The following is a 19,449-nucleotide window of genomic DNA, read 5'->3' on the forward strand; positions in this document are numbered from 1 at the left end:
CACACTAGACTATAACAGTGGCAGATGGACAGAGGAAGAAAGTGTATATAGTCATATTTTTTGCCATTATAGTATAGACCCTTTCAGATTGCAGCAAGCAACTTGCCATCTGCAAATCTGAGTATTTCCTTTACTGCTGAGGCACTGATTCAAAAATCATGATTTGTGAAGTTTGAGTTAAAGTATTAAGAGGCTTATCTCTCATTTTAAAGGCATACTGATCATCTCCTGATTTTACTTCAAACACATGGGAAAAGCATCCTGAAAATTTCCCTCAGCGTTCTTCTTAAGACAAAACCCAAATCCACTGCCTCACGCTTAGGTATGTGGTGAGGTAATGGGTTCTGCACATGAATACCTTTTTGTCAAATAGTCTCTTATTGCTGTTGTTCTCTAGCTTTTGTTTGGTTTACTCTTTGAGGAAGTGATTTGCTCTGTGCCTACAGGATATGTAGATCACACTGGGCACCTTACTTACAGCACCACATGTACTGACGGCAGCAATGGTTTTAATGCTGACCCTCTGAAGAGAGAAGAATATGATCACTGCATAAATTTTTTAGGGCCAGATCTTTAAATGGCTGCTGATTTAGTGGGAGTGTCAGTTTAATACAGATTTGCAAACAAAGTCTGGGCACATTTTAAAAACCTCTCAGTGTGTCTACCCACCTCTGCTTTCCACGGTTTTATCCGACCATAAGCTTCGAAGGATGTGACCATCACAGAGATCAGACAAACATACGCAATTTGCAGCCTACCGGGGTTTCTGATGCTTTCACACTATGGGCAGGGAGTTACTTCATCTAAGGGTCAGGACTCTTACACAGGTTTAACTTACCAGTAACCAAAAAATCGCCTCTAGGTATGAAAGCCTATTTCAAACTTGTTTAAGAAGAGGAGGATGCAATTAAATTCTGGCAATTCCCTTTCAAAAGGTGCTGCAGTATGCTTTGCATTGCAGCATTTCTAATTTTCACCAGGTCAGGGTTGCTCTCTGTGAGTCGAAAAAAGAAAAGGTTTATTTTGCTAATCATACATGCAAAAGCCATGCACAAAATAAAATACTAAATACAGTAATTACAGTAATTTTTGTTAAAATATTTTTACACAATAAACCTCTGGCTTTGAAAACTCTACCAGAAGCGAAAGAAAAACAAACTGTAATGAAAAAACTGAAATCAGAGGCCACTAATAACACTAAAGGGAGCCCAGAAGCCAAATTAATGTTTCTACAAAGAAATACTTTTCTACATCAGGCAAATTCTTAGTAAGACCTTTACCTGGGTCTTTACAGACAGGATTCAGATTTCATTTTGAAGTATGTTTTTTACAAACTGTTTAGTGTTCATATGTCATTACCACTGTTGGGCCAGATTGCACCTGGCATCGATATAAACAAAGCTTTGGCAAGAATTCTTTCCTTTGCGATGGAGACATCTGATTTTCAAGCTGAAAACATGTCAGTGTTGCAAGCCACTCCAAATAGCCTGTTTTACCAGTGCAGTAAATTAACCCGCCTGGTGTAGTGTTAAATGCTTTACAAACATCGACTGAAGGTGAGGGAGGGAAACAGCAAATAACAAACAAAAACATTTCAATAACTTGTTTGACTATGAGCAGTGAAAAAAGTACAAGCAAAGCTTGAAGGGAAGAGGGGGGATGCCTAGGGGACAAAACAGCAGAAAAACAGATTTTCAGAATTTTGTCCTGTGTTTAACCCAGAGATTGTGTGCCATGGTGTGGGAAGACACGGAAGGAGCAGAACAAGTTCTTTAGATGATAGAAAAAGCATCTTCATTTGAAAAGCAGATCAGGATAATGGCAAACAGTGACTCTAACTCATCATTGCCTTGTCTAGAGGAGGAAGGCTTTTTGAAAGCTATTGCATGAAAGAGGTTCACCTTTAATGCCACAAAACACTGGTGGATAAAGACTACGTAGGCAAAACAGAGGATAAAATATTAGGCTATCCCCCTTGCTTCCCCATTGTTCGGGATGAAAAAGCTGAGCTGAACTTCTGGGCACACAGAATTGGCTGCGTGAAAGCTCTCATCGCTAGATCGTGCATTTGTGCTAAGCTTGAACGGTCTAGAGGACAATGGGTTCATCCTGCCTGTGGCTCTGCAGTGATTCTGCAATATAGATGTGAAACAAGAATAGCTGGAAAGTAGGTCCACATGCGTATGGAGTCGAACAACGGCCTGTCCTGAGAAACACAGGCAGAAGTAGTATTTTTAAATATATATTTATATAGCTGTTAGACTGAAGCCATTTTGCTACACATCTTGCTATTTTAATTGTCATAATAGCTGTCTATTTATAAACATGCATGTAAGTGGGCTAGAATAATTAATTAATATTCATAAGCATTCGTAAGCAAAGTTTATGTTAGGGCAGATGTTAATTCCCAAGAGGCTTACATTTCTATTAAGTGTAAATTTATATTAGTAAGATCCAGCATGATTGATTCTTGCTTGGCCAGCAATAGAGGACTTAGCATCCATACTGGCAGAGATTATATCTGGTCAACAGGAAAGGAAAACTGGCCAAGAAACTGCCAACACAGAATCTGAAGCTGTGAAACCTGGTCAAGAAGAAATAAAGCCAAATAAGCAACAGATGAAAAATTATCTTAAAGCAAAGATCAAATCACTCAGTTGGAAATGAGAATTGTATAGGAAAAGGTGGTGCTTAGAGCATTAAGGGACATGAGAATTTCAAAAACAATAATATTAATAAATATAATGGAGTGCTGAATACTAGTATTTTTTTTATGTGGACCTTAACATTTTCCAAAAATTAAAAGATAAGTAGACCATTTCAATATGATCAAAGATGTCTGACAAATAGTAGAGAGGGCTTCTAAACTTTGCAAATCATTTGGAAGAGAATGCCAGAGGTCTCAGTACACAAAAGCCATGGATATACTGGAGAGACCTCAGGAATGGGCTCCAAAAACGTTGAAGGAACTGGAATATCTCTCCTCTGAGGAGAGGCTTAGAGTGCTGGGACTGTTCAGCTCAGGGGGATCCCATCAATGCATATAAACACCTGCAGGGAGGGTACAAAGAGGACAGAGCCAGGCTCTGCTGAGTGCTGCCCAGTGACAGGGCTGGAAGCAACGAGCACAAGCTGAAACATGGGAGGCTCCCTCTGAACATCAGAACACTTTTTCACAGTGTCAGTGACTGACCACTGACAGGTTTCCCAGCGGTTGTGAGTCTCCATCCTTGGAGATATTCAAAAGCTATCTGGACACAGTCCCAGGAGACCAGCTCTGGGTGTCCCTGCTTTAGCAGGGGCACTGGACAAATGACCCCCAGAGGTCCCCTCCAACCTCAGCAATCCTGTGATTCTGTGACTTCATCTGAAGCCCAGTGAGGAAGGTGATAGATCAAATAAAGAACCAGGAAAGAAAGAGACTTTGGTAAGACACAAACTTTACAATAGTTTTCTGGTACTGTTGTGCCTGGTAGAGCACCCTCAGATATTGGAGTGGTCTTGTGGGTTCAAGAAGGATTTGTTCCTGCACCTGTGCTGCAGAAACTGCCTCAAAAGAGTAGACTTCCCAAGAAGTTTATTGATGATTGCTTGCCAAATCAAAGAGTGGGGAGAGAAATAGATAGGGAACTTGCCTACAGATAAAGCCGAAGAGCATCAATGCCACTGTGTGTTTTGTCCTCAGAAAGTAAGTGAGGTTCTAGATGTAGAGTAACTGCTAGGACCCTTTTGGACTGTGTTGGCTACAGCCCCATTGTAAGTGAAAGCAAGACAATTTAACCAGGAAAGGACACGAACAACCTTCTGTGTCCAGCAGCATAACCACACACCAGCACAAGCACTGCAAACACACTGGCAGGGACAGTGCCTCAGTGCCCAGCTGGAATGAGAAAATGGAGCCAGGGAGCTTCTGGAGGTTGCAGGGGTGGCTGCCAAACAGACACGATGCTTGGTGGCAGGCTGGCAGCATAGGGAGAAGCCACTGCCAAGAAAAGGGAAGGGAGTATCACCTGAGTCCTACCAGGGTTAACCTGCACCTGATGCAGGTGATGGGAGTGGGGATTCTGGCTGAAGAAAATGTCTCTGAGCACTTTGAGGGGAAAACTACCTTCTGTTCTCAATACAAAACACATTATTACTGGGGCAATCAAAAAATATAAACAGGTTTAGCAAGTAAAGCAGGACAGTTTCCCAAAAAAAGAGATCTTTTAGGTAGGTAGAACATATTTTCACTAATTTCTTTTGGCAGTCCTTCATTCAGATCAAGAAGGAGAGTCATATCAAGTAAAAGGACAAAAAAAATTGCTAAATACATACTTTGTTCAGACAGTTACACAACAATAAAGCAAGCTGGGCAGAAATGTAAGAGGAAAAGAAAGTGAAAAAAAGGCAGTTTAATGGGTGTCAAACTTGTAAACACTGAATTCTATTTTATCACTGTTGGCTTAAAATTAATATAAGGTAAACAAAGCAGCAGTACTGTATTATGCGGTCATATTGCTGCAAAATCCTGATTGTCCATGAATTTTATTCACACAGGAGAATATATTATATTGCAAGTAGCATTTTAGCAAATAGTTTCATGCCAGAGCTTTGCATCAACTTAATGTTATTGGTGTCAACTAAATCTGAAGTAGTCAAATCAGTACAAAGTCCAGGCTGACCCCAGCATTTATTGTATGTTTTTAGAAATGGTCCAAAGCTGAACCCATCTTCTTATTAGTCTTTTACTTACACTGCATTTGGCAGTCATTGTCCAGCAAGTGAGAGAAAATACCTGATAAGCCATGTGTAAAGAATTTGAACTCAAATTCTGACAGTGTGCTTGAAGTGAATGAAATTCATGTCAGATTTGGACAGATGCGAGAGTAGGTAACAAAAGCACAGGTGAAGGAGCCCTGCATATTCAGGCCTGGAAAAATGATATGAAGGGAATCACATAAATGAAGGCAGAAGTTGTGTTAGTTAAGTAATCAATGATTTAACAAGGTGCTCTGCTTCCAGATGCCCCTGTTGGTTATGCTGAGGTAATTTTATGGGGAAATGTATATGGATGCAAGAATGGGGGTTTGTAGTGAGGGTTGTTAAGAGATGCAGGCATTTGCTTGAATCCTACCTACTACTCTACTCATTGGCACAAACTAGGTGATATAGTGGGTGCTTAGCTGGCTGGGCTCTGGTGGAAAGAAAAACAAACACAGCTCAAAAAGTTCATTTTCCATGTTGTCCTTCCTAGCTACTTATTGTCATCCTTTGCCATGCCCTTGCTTGCAGTGGTGAGGTTGTTTGTTTGGCCAGGCTGTAAACAGGACTGATTAAATGGGCTGGGGTAAAAAAAAAAATCCTACTCTCCCATACAGGAAAACCTGAGTTTCTCTAATGGGATTGCTTCAGTGATCCAGTTTGCGTCTTGGCTGGAAATGCGTCTTGATCGGAAATGCTTGCACAAAGAAAAAGTGAGGCATGGAGTGGGAATAAGTGGAAGAGGGCAGGAGCTGCTTAGATCTTGCAGGAATAATCATATATTGGTTTATTTTATTGTTTTATTGGGAAATATGCACCAGCTTTACTTTCGACTTCATAGATATTCCAGAAGCCCCACTGAGGAGCACCTTCTCAGTCAGCCTAGCATTTTAAAATAATTTATTTCATCAGGAAAGTAAGTTGAAGAAAAGCTTAGGGAAAGAAATGTCACAAGTTCCTGATTTCCACTGCAATCAGGAATATCTAAATGAGGAACTTAATTAGGTTTTCAAGAATACCAGTAAACAATTCTCTCCATGTCTGTAAAGGTGTGTATTGTATTGTACCAGTATGATACATCTATCAGTGATGTACAAATACCACCCTACAACTGTAGGATTGACACGGGTGAGGCAGGGGAAAATTCACATTTTCAGGTTTTGTTTAGACCACAGAACACAAGTTAATTCATTTCTAAAAGGTTCCTACTTCTTGCCATGAATACATGAGTCATGGAGTTTATTTTTAATAATTTTACTTTGTATCAGGGATCAGTCTCTGCCTCAGCTAGTCACTGCCAGTGCGGGGACACATGGGACATGGCATTCTGGTGCTGTTTCCCCTCTCCCACTCCTGAGGTGTGGGGGAGGAAAGAAGGAAGGGCAACTGCTCTTGTACTGCTGCCCATCCTTCAGGGACTCTGCCAGAAGATGTAGGCTTTGCCTCATCATATGGAGCATCTGAGAAAATGTTGCCTGCAGGACGTGCTAAAACCTGCATTTGGGATGAAGTGGGGATTGTTGGGTTCCTTTACTCACCCCAGTCACCCATCCACGTGGGATTTCTATCATAAGGAAGCCCTTCTTCTGGTAGAGAAAGAAGAAGGGTTTCTGGCAAAATCCAGCTTAATGAGGTGGGTCTTTGTTAAGGTGAGCACTGGCTGAGAAATACAAGTATAAAACAAGTTTGCTTTGCAGTAAGGCAAGAGTTGTGTCAATTTAGTGCAAAGCTTGTTAGATCAAAGTCTTCTGTGTTGAACATCTCCTAACATTATTCTCCCACAGAAGTAATTACTGCAATTACAGGCTACTTCTACAATGCTAAATGCATGTGATCCAAGGAGAGATCCCTGCTGCCCTCACTTAGTGTGGCAGAGGTGCTTGTGCCCATATGGCATAGGGGCGCATCTCTAGAGCAGATTAAATGCAGTGATGGATTAGCAGAACATGAGTGCCCTGTTCATGAGTTCTCCTCATGGGGTTTTGATAAAGTAGTTAGGTTTGTAGTATGGTTCTTTTTAGGGTGGTTTTTCTTGATTTCCATCTTATGAACAGGGTGGCATAAAAAACCACCAGGTTTTTAAACTTCAGCTGAGGATGTCTTGTACACCCTGGGGCATGGCAAGATGGCTCATGTGAGTGTTTGAAGGGACACGCGCTTTGCTGGAACAGAGTGGGGGCAGCTGAACTTGGTGCAGTCCTGCCCAAACCACTCTTTGGGCATGATACCTGGAGAGATCTATCTCTGAAACCACACCTGTGTTGTGGTTTGGAGGAAATAGATGATTCAGTCCCCCAAAGGAGAGTCTGGATGTACGTGAGCAGTTGTGTCTTGTGGGCAGCTGGGACCCCAGACTTTCAGGTGAAGTTGGGAGCCAAGTTAATCCAGTGGTATAGATTTTCTCAGAGAGTCTGTACCTGGAAATTTATATGAATGGCATGATCTCACAAGGGCATATACAGTACTACATGAGGTAATTTCTACTTTTAAAAAAATCCTGTGGGATAAGAAGGTTTCAGAAGTCCTCTTCTAGATGGCTCAAGAACCCATCTGGTGGGAGGACTTCCTGGGAGTGCCTTGCCCAGCATAAGACACCTGAGAGACCAGTTTCGGTCTTGAATCCCCACTGCATGGAAATACACACATCTACAAGGTGACACCACTTAACTTTAAAATGTAAGTTGAAAATGAAGAGTTGAGAGCTTTTTTGTCCCCTTACTGTGAACATGAGCTGTAAACACTTAGGGCATTCTGTGGGGCTTTGATCACATTACAGAATATTAATTTGCTAATTCACCAATGCAGATAAGGCACTTAATGAAAACTGAGATAAGAGCTGTTAATCAGTATTTGCACAACACCAGAAACACAACAGTTGTTTCAAGCTTTCTCTTTGAAACACCTAGTTTTATTAAGACTGTAGGTAGACTGGGAAAAGTTTCTTCCAGAAAAGTGGAAGGATAAGAGATGCCATGGCACACCTAACCTAATTTTTCTTAATGCCTTCCTCATTCCTAGGGGCTATTAAGCAGCTTGGGGCAGACACTGGTTCTCCAGTGCAAGCAGGCATAAAGTTCTGGCCAGTCGGGTTTTTTCGGAAAACCCGTGTTTACATCTCTTGGCTTTAAGTATTTTTTTTCAATTGTTTTATTAAGTAATTGAGGAAATAATTTGCCAGTCTTTGAAACATTTGATCCATGCCTCACTTAGGATCATCACACCTGAGATCAGCTGCTGAACAGGGATTGATAGTTCACTAAAGCAGATCTACTTTTGACAGACAGCAGTGTATTTCATTATCAGCATTAACAAAAAGATGCACTTGTAAAAATAAAAAATGGGTGTCTAAATGTACACATTTTCCATAGTTATCTATTACACACTTCTAAGTAAATGCATCTTAAATGGTAATAATTTTAAATAAAAAATTAACATACAGTTCAGATGAAAGAAAATATTACCCTTTTTTTAACTGATATAGTAGATTGCATATTTTGTAGCCTTACTTCATCATGCAGCAGCTAATTTGGACTGTCCAGGAAGACTGAATAACACTAACACTTCTAAAGACTTTTCATTTGTGATGCTAATCTGTCACAAAACCAAAAGTATCTTCAGAAAGCCAGCAAAAAAAGTAAAGAGACTACATCTTGCAGCCAGCTTAAAATAGCGGTAGCTTGATTTGTGTTAATTGAAAGGTTGTTTACATCTCTTTTGTAAGTGTTTATAAAAGTTGGCAGAGAGAATAGCTGCGTAGCTACATGAACAAAACTTTCATTTATTTAAGCTGCTGTATATGTTACTATCATTAAAAACCTCTTGAAACATTTCTGTACACACAGTCTTAAGGTATAGGCCTGTCTCTGTGTTTATGTACACACGGACACACGCAGGCGCGCACACACACACACCGTGCTGTATTATTTTTGTTACTGAGACATTTGTACTCAGTCCTCATATGTGACTACTTCTATGTGCCAGCTCATTCCAGCAGCCTACTGGCCTCTGTTTAAATTTCTCCGAGATATGTGCAAGTCAGAAAAATACCTTGATAACAACTTGTGAAAATGTCTTGCTGTTGCACTCGTATACACACCCTTGGACAGTTAGGATCAGCAGAAATTTAGTATTTACATAGCTGAGCACCCCTAAAGCTTACTGGGATTCATGAGCCCTGGGTCCTGGGCTGGTGACTGGGACAACCTCAGGCTCTTGTTCCCTGCTTCTCCATATTCACAGCATCTCAGGACAGGCCACCTGCCCTCCTTATGTGGAAACTGCCCAACTCTAAAGATGTTGGATAGGCCCCTACCTAATATCTTCAGGATCCACATTGTCCACACTGGTAGAGGGAGGGAGAGGCTTGCTAGGCTTACATGGCAGCAAGCACTCCCAGCTGTCCCTAGACAGCTTTTAGAGATCTTGTCTTTTAAAAATACAGGATGGATATTGTTGATAAGAGCACTGATGTGTTCCCAGACCTTAAATGAAACTTCTAGAGAAATGGGCAAAGAAATTTGATTTCCTCAGCAGAGCATGATTAAATTCCTGCTTAGTTCTTAATGCTGACTACTGATTTTTGCATCATTTTAGTGTTGCTAGACATGTACTGCATGTAAGGACAATTAGCAGAGCAGAGAGAAAAGTAGCAGATGCTAGAAGTGCACAGAGTTAGATGACTCATTATGATGTCATGAAGAATCTTTTTCAGACAAGTGAAAAGGTTGTTATTAAACAAAAAAAAAAAAAAAGACAAAATAATTATTAAAGAAATAATATGGAGATTTCAGGAAAGAGTAGCAGAAAAATCAGTGTCTTGCAGTACTCTAAAACGTGCGTTTGCCTGAACTACAGAGGAGAGATACCAACATACATGATGGAGACTCTATTCTCCCTCTTCCTCCCCACTCCAGCTCCTTCTTTCCTTTATGATTGGTTACATGGTGGGTTGGGTGTGTTCCATGTTGAACCAAAAGAAAATGTGTTTTAAAATGTCTTCAATCTTTAAAAACTCATTAACTGATTATCTGCTCAGAGGTAACAATGAGAAAATATTTAATTTTTTTCTTAATAATTTCCTGAAGGCTTTGTGCATATTTAACAGCAGTTTTTCAGTCTAACAAGACTAACTAAAAATACGTACTTGCCATTTCAAAGATTTATTCTCACAAGTACCTGATGCGTGTAAGGTAGAAAGCAAGTCTCATGAGACAAGTACCTCCTGCTCTCAGAAGCACTCTGCTCCACATTTACGGTTCTCTTTGTTTTCTTAAAAACAAATGTGATTTGTCTTTTCTCTTGCCAGTCCCATTTGTGAATTTGAAACTAAATGGCACTTGTGTGCCATCATTCTGTATGGCATCACTTCATTGTTGGAGAATTATGCATGCAGAAAATGTCGGACTTTCCCCCTGCAGAAACTCTATTCTGCACAAAAGCTACTATAGGTATATAATATATATGTGCGCTCTGCAAAATCTTATTTGAGAGGTGCATTCGTATGGTATGCACTAATATAGTGACAAAAGATTTAGCAACATCAAGTTCTGTAAACAAACCACTCCGAAGAATTAACATTAACACATAATTGTATGTTTTTACCATGTCAGATGTGTCACAAAAAAAAGAACTTGAATTGTGATTACAGTAATTAATTTTTTCTCTCCCGTTTGAAACATGCCAACTTATTATGGCATTGAGGATGATAGATTCTGGCCTGCCATTTTACTGCATTATATATTTACACTTCTATATGAAGACTTGTTACCGAAAGATGTTAACAGGATGAGATCTATATACAAACATATATTTAAGTATGACCACTATCTTTACCTTAAGGCCTGGAGCTCTTTAGAAAAAAAAGGGGGGAGACTAGGCAAGAAAAATAAAGCAAAACAGAGGTTTTGTCCTCAAAATCAGGTAGGTCTAGAAATCACAGTGCTAAAAAGCAGGATTGTAGAGAATTGTACCAGTTTGAAAAGAAAGAATAAAATGTAATTTTTCCATCTGCTGTTAATCTGACCATCTTTGCTTCATTTTTGCTGTATTAACAGTGTGTCCAGGGTGAGTGGGTGGCGGAGCTTCCAGTTCTGTGGCATTCTTTCTTCTTCTGTGGCTTTTCTGTTCTGAAGTGGAAATTTCTATGTTGTGACATATAATGCAGAGGAATAAAAAGGTGAGAAAAAGAAAAAAAGGAAAAATGGAAAGGTACTGATTCAGATGAGGGAAGTTGTTTCCAAATATCGTTACCAAAAGCACCTATTTAAGTGCCCTTATACTCTGTGGTTTTACCAATAAGCCCAAGGGGCTCCTTCTTTGCTGCCACCCCCTTCCTCGAGCCTCGCGCTCTGCCTGCCTGATCCCATCCGACAGTAGAGCTGATACCGCACTAATCCCCGCAAGTTTGGGACTAATGAACTAACTGCTGGGCTTCCGCCACGGAGCTTGGTCCCAAACTATACTGTACTTCACACTCGATTTATTCTCCAGATGGCGAGACTGCGCAGCCCTGCCGCGAGGGACCACCTCTTCCACTGGAGTGTAAAAGTGGACGGATGTTGTTTTCTTTGCAGATTTGATAATTCAGAGCTAGAAACTCACGAGGATGGTTTAGTTATTAGGTTTAATGGGTGCCAGTTGAGGCGGCAATATGCGTATTCCCATTTTTAATTTCAGTGTCTGTGTGTTTGAGTAGCAATGGATTTGTCAGCAATGCTGCGTCACCGAAACCTTTCTCTTCACCAACTGGCATAGCTGCACGTGGTAAAGAACCTCTTCCTGTGTCCTCCTCAGAGTCAAACAGAAGGGGCGCTACAGTAGCCACTCTGACCAACCTTTTTTTTTTCTTCAGTGAGCTTTCCAGCACAAGTTGCAAATGTAGCATATTTTAATAATATCGCTATTTACCATGAAGCTCTCTGTTGTCTTTCTCTCTTGTTCAGTTTGATAAAGAACCCAGCTCACATAGGACCCAAGGAGGATACCACCATCCCAAGCTACCTGGGCATGAAATGTTTTACTTAATGACTGGTTTGTTTCTTTGTCAGCCATGCTTTCATGACAAAGTATTATCTACTATGTTGTAGTTCTCATGTGAAGAACAGGGCAAATATTTTTCTCACCATTCCTCAAAAATTCTAGTTTTCCTGTTCTTGGATGTAAAGATATTATTGTGTCAAGGACTACTTTTTTCTCTGTTATAATGTTGAAGTAGTTTACCTAGCTTAGACCTTCAGCTTTTGCATGAATCCTACAATAAGAATAACATCTACATTTCCCTGCATAATGAGGCAGAAAGGACTCTGCTTTTCCTCCATGTTTTTAGTACATTTAGTCAAAGGCTTTAGCATATATATTTTTTATTTACCCATGAAATGTTTTATTGGAAACCTTTATGGGGACCTGATGCTCCCCACTAACATCAGTTGGATTTCCTCCATTGTAGGAAGGGTAGACACTGAATCAGCCCCTCACAAGCTCTGGCTTTGGCAGCCAGGTCCCATCAGTTTGTTCCACAATTTAAAACATAAATTGATTCTTGCTGTGGAAACTATAGTGACTAGAAGTATTATATCATGGAAAGGAAACATTTCCATTCCTGGGCTATCCAGGCAGACAGATCTAAAACATAGCAGTTCTAAGAAAATGCATCAATTCTCAACCCAACAGATGGCATGGGTGTGTTAACTAACATAGCAACATATTTTCTATTAAAATATGGGAAAAAACAGCAACCCCCTCCCCATGTTTGTTGGTTGGTATAAATTCAGTGAAGTTGTTGGTTATTTTTGGGATATGTACCAGAGGGCTGCACATTTAGTTTATGTAAATTGATAACAGCAACAGCCTGTTAATAAGTGTTTTGTATGGAAATATACCTAGAAAGACACGATCTGTCTTTTTTGGGAAGGGAGTTTCCAGACTGAGGAGAAAAATAGATATGAGATGGTCTAGTGCTCATTATTAAATTCTGAAAAAATATAATAACAAGCTGCAAGTTTGCTAGAGATGTGCCTTCAGTTGGAGTTGGGTGCTGCCTTAGAGGATACTTTGGGGAGATCTCTCTTTTGCAAATTGGATTGGTGTGTGCTGAAACAGTGATAATCTGACTTTAATTAAAAGCATAAATTGGTTTGGAGTGTGTTTTTAAGCTACCCTTCTGCATCATATCCAGAAACTTTCAGCCCAGCCCTAGAAACCCATTAGCCCAGGTCGGAGAAGGAGAACATAGGGGATTTGTATTTCCCGGTATTGGCATCATATGGTTCAGTTTACCTAATTTGGAAGAACCATTTCAGACAGCCATGTGCCGGAGCTGTCTTCCAGCTGGACATGCTTGTACTAAACTGTGTGCATCTTTATGTGGCTTTCCTAATGGCCCCAGACAGAGTCCATTCACAGCAGTTCGAATGTTTTGGGTTGCATTTTCCAGAGATTACCTCTGAACGTGCCCCTTGATCGCAACCCAGGGATACATACATGGGCGCCTTGTTCCCGTCTGTCCGATTAACAGGCATATGCTCCCAGCCTTCGGAGAAGCACGTCTAGTAGCCCCAAGCTGAAGGCTGTTCGCTTCAGATTTCATTAACTTTCTGCTTCATTATTCCTTCCTTTTAACCAGTTGGAGCCACCAATTGCTTTTCTCTAAACTTACCCTAATTATCAGGGGTCCCAGCCCTGTAAATCAGTACACTGCAGAGCTGTCTTAAACTGGCCTGGGAGACCCTGTTCTCATCGGTTCTGACAACTGTAAGCTACTGTTCCCTCACACTGTTTAACTCAGACCACATTGGGAAACCACCTCTGCCCCTCTTGCCGGCAGAGGTTTGCATCCGCCTGGTTTAAATCTACTGTCATGTGCTCTCTTGCTGATTTGTATTAGCCTGTGTATTAAATTTGGTGATTTTTTTTTGGTTGTTTTTTCCCCTTGAGTTTGCCTGTTTTCTTGAAAAGCATCTCTATTCAGCAACTGCATATTGTTAAAGTCATTCCTGAGCCTCCATGAGTCAGGAGCTTTAAAGTTTTATTAGCCCCATAAAAACTCTTCACAAATGAAATGACTTTTGATAAGTGTGCATTTTGACAATGCGAATTTGTTAGGGGCTGTTGGTGAGTGGAAGGCATTTGGGGTTGAAACATCAGTTGGCAGGAAGCAGAGAGCCCAGCACCCTTCTTCGACCCCTACCCCCTTCTCCAGGTCAAGAAATGATTTTCATTTCAGAAAAGCATGCCAGTATTCTTCATGCAAATCAACTAATAAACATATTTGTAAATTTACATTCACAAAAATAGCAAATGACATGGGGAAGCATTTGTCTTTGGAGATTTTATTTTGTGCCAACAGAATACCCTTTTACGTGGTTTAAGAAAATCTTAGAGTTATTTCAGTGTTATTTTTATATGCAAGTTGTGAACTCTATTACTGCCTTTAATGCACTTTGAATACATGGAGTAAAGGAAAGCCAAAGAAGTATATGTACATCTGTGCTTTTTGACATTCAGGCAATGTAGAGCTGAACTACAAAAATGAGTTTTTTAATGCAAATTTAAGAACATGTCATTTTTGAGAGAGAAGACAGTTAGTGCAACACATTATGTTAGTGTAAAGATTTGTGTTACACATGTTCAGCACTAGCAGACACAAAAGTCTTGTTTTCTGTAAGTGGTGGAAACCCCATGCATTGAATTTTCCAGTTATGAAGAAATATTAAAGAGGAAGGTAAAATTGTGAGGTTCTGGTGATGACTGCTTCAATAAAGTCCGAGAGTGATAGACATTTTGAGGACACCACTATGCTGGCGGTCTAGCTTTTTCCCCCTTGTCATTTCAACAAGTTTTCTTCTCAGTGCATTTTTCTGTCAATAGAAAATATGCTTTCTTTTTCTTTTCTTGTGCATCTGAACTCATATATATTGTAGAGAGAAGCAAGACTGACCATTGTGAAAACCCTTGAAGAGTTTGACTTTGGCCACGCGGAAAAGTGTGTCAGGATAAACTCTGTGTCCAGCGGCCTTGCAGAAGAAGATCTAGAGGTGCTTTTGCAGTCCAAGACCCTTCCTTCAAGCATGATGCTGCCAAAGGTTGAAAATGTTGAGGAAATAAGATGGGTGAGTACCAACAACACAGTAGTTTTTGACTGAAGCTGTTGGGCCAGGTTCACACAGGCGCAGAGATGAATGGCTGTGAGTTAAGAGGAAGGCTGCGAATACCACATGATGTTGTTGCTTGGCTGAGGTAATTGAGAAGTGCATCCACTTAAATGTGTGTGTGATGTTCTGTATGAAAAGCGTATATGGAACACGTTTATAAAGAAAACCAGGTGTATTTCTCCCACAGCTGACAAAGAACCAATATTGCTGTCAGAATATATTACCAAAAATAGAAGGGTAAGTGCCTGACTCTTCTCTAACTACCCTAACAAGCAAAATTACTGTCTGTCCAAGAGCCTTAGTTATGTGCATTGGGAGCAGGAGATGGGAAACCATGTTAGCAACATATGAAAAAATGGGCTGGGGGAAGGTCACTCCTTGGGGCAACTGGAGGAACAAACAGGAAGCTTTTAACTAGTGTTTTTAATTAGCACAGATATTATTTCCTGAACAGTTCTCTACTTCTTCCTTTTTAATTGCTGACAGGTGTGTTTGTGTTTCACAACTGACTTTTCAGCCAATAAAAACCTGAAATGTAAATGGTTGGCATGTCAAATTACTTAAGAAAACTTTGAAATAGGCCTAATTATGCTATAATTGATTTTAATTGTCAAAAAAGAGGGATGCCTGTTTGGATATACCATTATTGCTGTTGATGCCATGATGATTTTTTGCCTTTTCTTTTATACCCCTGTTATACCTTTTTACAGCTTCTGTATTCCTAGTGCTTTTTGCCTACATTCTTGGACTTGTTTGTTCAGCTAAGAGACTAAACATTTTAGAAGCTTCATAAGTAAGGGTTGATGTGCCCCAGACCCCAAAGTCCTCTCCAGAACACATTCTGTAAACTAAGATAGAACCAGCCAGGGGAAGGTTCCTTGGGGAGGGGGGCTCACTTGAGCCTCTCATTGAGGAATTTTTGATAGATATGCTAATTAGTAAGACCTATAATGATATACCAGATCTTTTGGGGGTGTGCATTGCAGTGTGCATGGAGGTGCATTCCACCTGGACGTGTGCACCTAAGGATCCTTAAAATAAATACCAGTGTAAAATCCCTTTTTCCCTTCTAACCGTGTTTGACTCTTGATTTTAAGACCAGGAAAAGGCATCACTGTAACTTGCCAGTAAAGGAATAATGCTTAATTATTCACTTTATAATTTTGCAAACCGCTAGCTGAGCAACTAGCACACATGCAAGCTGTGATGAAAGGCAGGCAGACGTATTAGGATCCATTTTAATCTCAGCATCTAACCTTGATCAAACCATTGAGATCGGCCTGAGCACACAATGGAGCACGGCCCCATATGCTGGATATGTGACAGGCCCCATCCATTCCGTGGCGCTGCCCCTTCGGCCTCCACCACTCGCCACGGAAGGTTCACCATCCCCATCCACCAACGGGTAATTAAATTAACCAGAGTACACCTCTCAGGGTTTACAGCCATGTAAGTGTTAGACATAACTTGTCAGTGATGAATATTCATGATACCAAAATGGCAGAGCCCTTGCTGCCACCAAGTAGGTTTTGCAGGGAGAAAGGGCTCTTTGTCCTCTCATCCTCTTCCACTTTCCCTCTTGCTAACTTTTATTTCCATCATGGAAAACAAGCCAGCCCCAGAAGCTTCTTTTGCTTCCCTCTCCCTTTGCCCAACCTTTGCACACAAAGAACATACTCTGCCTAACACCACTGCCTTCTTTTCCCAATCCTCCAAAAATTCACTCCAGCGTGATTTCTCAGCCTCCCAGAAGCTGCTTCTCTCCCCCTACGCACACCCACTCCCCCCCTTCATTTTTATTTATGTGCAGCAGAAAACCTGGAGGCTGATGCACAACTAAAAGATGGGCTTACTTGTTTTCTTTTGTGTGAGAATCTCTTGCTTTCCTTTTGTCCCTAGTGTGGGTACTTGTTTGACTGGCATGGCTTATTGGACTATAACAAGCGTAACTCTCCCTCCTTTGTGGCGGGACAATTCTCCCACAAATCCCGACCAGTGTGCATTCTTCCCGACACACTATTGGGTGTGCACTGGAATTGAAAGAATTGCTGAGGCCTTGCTACTTCATCCCCTCCCCAGGCTTTGTGGGCTTTTTTTTCCTCCGCCTTCTTTTTTTTTTTTTCCCTTTCTCCCTGAAATGAACACTTTACCGGGCCGGAAACATTTAATCGTCTCCTTTTGAAAAAAAAAAAAATTAATTGAAACTTCTCCACTCGTTACCTTTTGTATTGGTGCTTATTGCAAATCTTTTACAAGGGAGAGGAAGGGAGGCAATATTTAATTAAATGTGCTTTTTTTTTTCCATACCTTCAAAACAAAAGATAGGAAGAATCCCAGGAGTGTGACTTTTAAAATATTTTAAAATAAAATGAGAACTTTGCTCTTTAACTTGCAGCTAAAATATACACACAGTAGCACTTTTAACTTTTTTTTTCCTCTTAAAAAAATAAAAACCAGATAGAGGTCTTAAGAATATATACTGATACCATTGTATTACCTCATTTTCTGCATTTGCTTGGGTGAACTTTACTGTTTTCTGTCACTGTAGTAACCTGCTGTACTGTACAGAGTGAATTGAAATTTTTTTTGTCCTTGCACATTTTTGAGTGGAATTCTCTTCACTAAAGAAAAGTTACCAAGAGGGCCATGGTGATGATGCAGAGCAGAGATGGGAGGGCAGAATTCTTCATCAGAGAAAGCTGTGATTTATTTTGGCCTAATTGTAAAGTTACTGCAAATTGCTGGAAAGCTTTTTTTTTTTTTCAAGATCTGGGTGATTAGATTTTCCTTCTTTTGGGGAGGGGTGGTGGGGGGAAGCTAAAAGGGGAAATAACACCTCTAATCCAGCTTCTGGTAAATAGGCTGCCAGCTTTTAAAATGAGTTTCCTTTCTATTAGTCAGAATATTATGCTAAGCCTTAAGCATTAGTTTTTTATGTTGCCATAGCAGCCTTATTCCTGCAGGGTTGTGACCTGCGATGATTACAGTACAAAGCTTATAGGGTCTTGAAACCCCCTTTGAAGATGAAAAGTCTTTGATGGTTTATATTTATGCAAATCTCTTAGATATGATTTACCCAACTGAGACTGAATGGAGAGATGATTAAAATTCCCTTTCCTTTGATATCCATTAATAGTCGAATATTCCTTAAATTTAAAATATATGCATATGTGATTTTTGTCTTTATTTACTAACATTTTTGCAGTACCTGCAATATGTTTATCTTGACACAAATTACTCGATCTGGACAGACATAAAACATTTACAATATAGGGCTGAAGGTTTTTTCCCCCCTTTTTTTTTTTTTTTTTTCCCTTTTGAAAGGGGAAAAATCTGTGCAAGAGCTTTTGTATGTTTCCAGATGATAGATTTTGGAATTTGGGCTACCCCACTGGCAGCTCAGAGCTAGCTGTGAACTGGTCTCATGGAAAAAATTGGCAAGCTTTGGTCTTCAAAGAATTAAACTTCCTTTTTAAGGCCTTCCTAGGTAAGCTAAAAAATTATGAAGAAAAGCCTATTGAACAAAAGGGTAACGGTGCCGTAATGAATAATACGGATGCCACTTAGAAGGCTGGGGAGCACTTCCAGTGATGGCGGTGCTGGACCTGAAACAAAACCGGACCTCAGGTACAGCAGCACTTCATTGTTTTCCAGAGCCCACGGATTTGCATTTCACTAAGCCAGGGTGAGAGGTGCTAAGCTTGGATTTTTTTTTTTTTCCTTGCAAACCAGCCTCCAAATTTATAAATGTATGGGAATGCTGCAGTTTCAAATCACAGGCCTTATTAAAAGCTGTTTCAATTTTTTTAGTTATCAGGCTTTGGGGTAGGGAGGGGTGTTTGTTACAGTCAGGTAAATATTTGCCATGTTGTATATACATGTAGGCTGTTCTCTTCTCTTCCCTCTGATAGCTCATTCTGTCTAGTTTTAGTTTTCAGACAAATTCTTACATCACCTAAAAGGCCGAACACTTGTAGAACCAATGAATTTTATCCCCTTTGTGGAAACTGCAATGGGCTTGCTGAATTTTAAGGTAAGAAAGTCTTGAAGTGTTCATATTTAGCCATCTCAGCAAACTAGGATAAGCAGAATACTCCTCAGTGTCTCCCTAATTTCACCAAGGAAAAGAGGTTAAAAAATACAAAACATATTGTTCAATCCCCAAAAACATTTGCATGTTGAACTCTGATGTTTGTATTGTAAAGGCCTTCATAAATTCAAAATATTCCAGTGACAGAACAGTTCCAGCCAGTCCACACCAAATAACAAAACCTCTCTTCATTCCTGTTATTGTTTTGAACACACTTGGAGTGGAAATGGGCCTCTCCAAAGATTTGGAATACTCAGTTTTGCACTACACATGGCTATTTAGTAGCTGTCAGACTCAACTTTTGTATACACGTAATTTGAAATAAGAGTTAATCATCCTTTCACTATTGCTAAACTTGAAAATCTTTATAACAGTTTCTACTAAAACATTACAACCAAATTCCATGTTATCGTTTCTTTGTGTGTATGATGGAGTGTTTAATGCTAGGATTAGAAGTAGAATTAACTT

At 40.1% G+C, this 19,449-nt stretch overlaps 1 protein-coding gene and 1 long non-coding RNA gene across 6 annotated transcripts in view; one reads left to right on the forward strand and one right to left on the reverse strand.

The window, feature by feature from the left end:
- Window positions 1-19,449, forward strand: part of CLYBL (citramalyl-CoA lyase) — a 168,354-nt gene that overhangs the window by 124,197 nt on the left and 24,708 nt on the right. For all 5 annotated transcript variants that reach the window (XM_039561196.1, XM_019283019.2, XM_019283020.2 and 2 more), the window contains exons 3-4: window positions 14,661-14,849; window positions 18,823-18,924. In XM_039561196.1, coding sequence (XP_039417130.1) covers window positions 14,661-14,849; window positions 18,823-18,924 — 291 coding nt within the window. The remainder of the gene's footprint in view (window positions 1-14,660; window positions 14,850-18,822; window positions 18,925-19,449) is intronic.
- LOC104685980 overlaps window positions 1-19,449 on the reverse strand; it is an 80,529-nt gene that overhangs the window by 9,139 nt on the left and 51,941 nt on the right. The window contains exon 2 of the long non-coding RNA XR_005603197.1: window positions 839-994. This is a non-coding gene — a long non-coding RNA (uncharacterized LOC104685980). The remainder of the gene's footprint in view (window positions 1-838; window positions 995-19,449) is intronic.

Source organism: Corvus cornix, chromosome 1, assembly GCF_000738735.6.
Source record: "Corvus cornix cornix isolate S_Up_H32 chromosome 1, ASM73873v5, whole genome shotgun sequence".
Taxonomy (NCBI): Eukaryota; Metazoa; Chordata; class Aves; order Passeriformes; family Corvidae; genus Corvus; species Corvus cornix.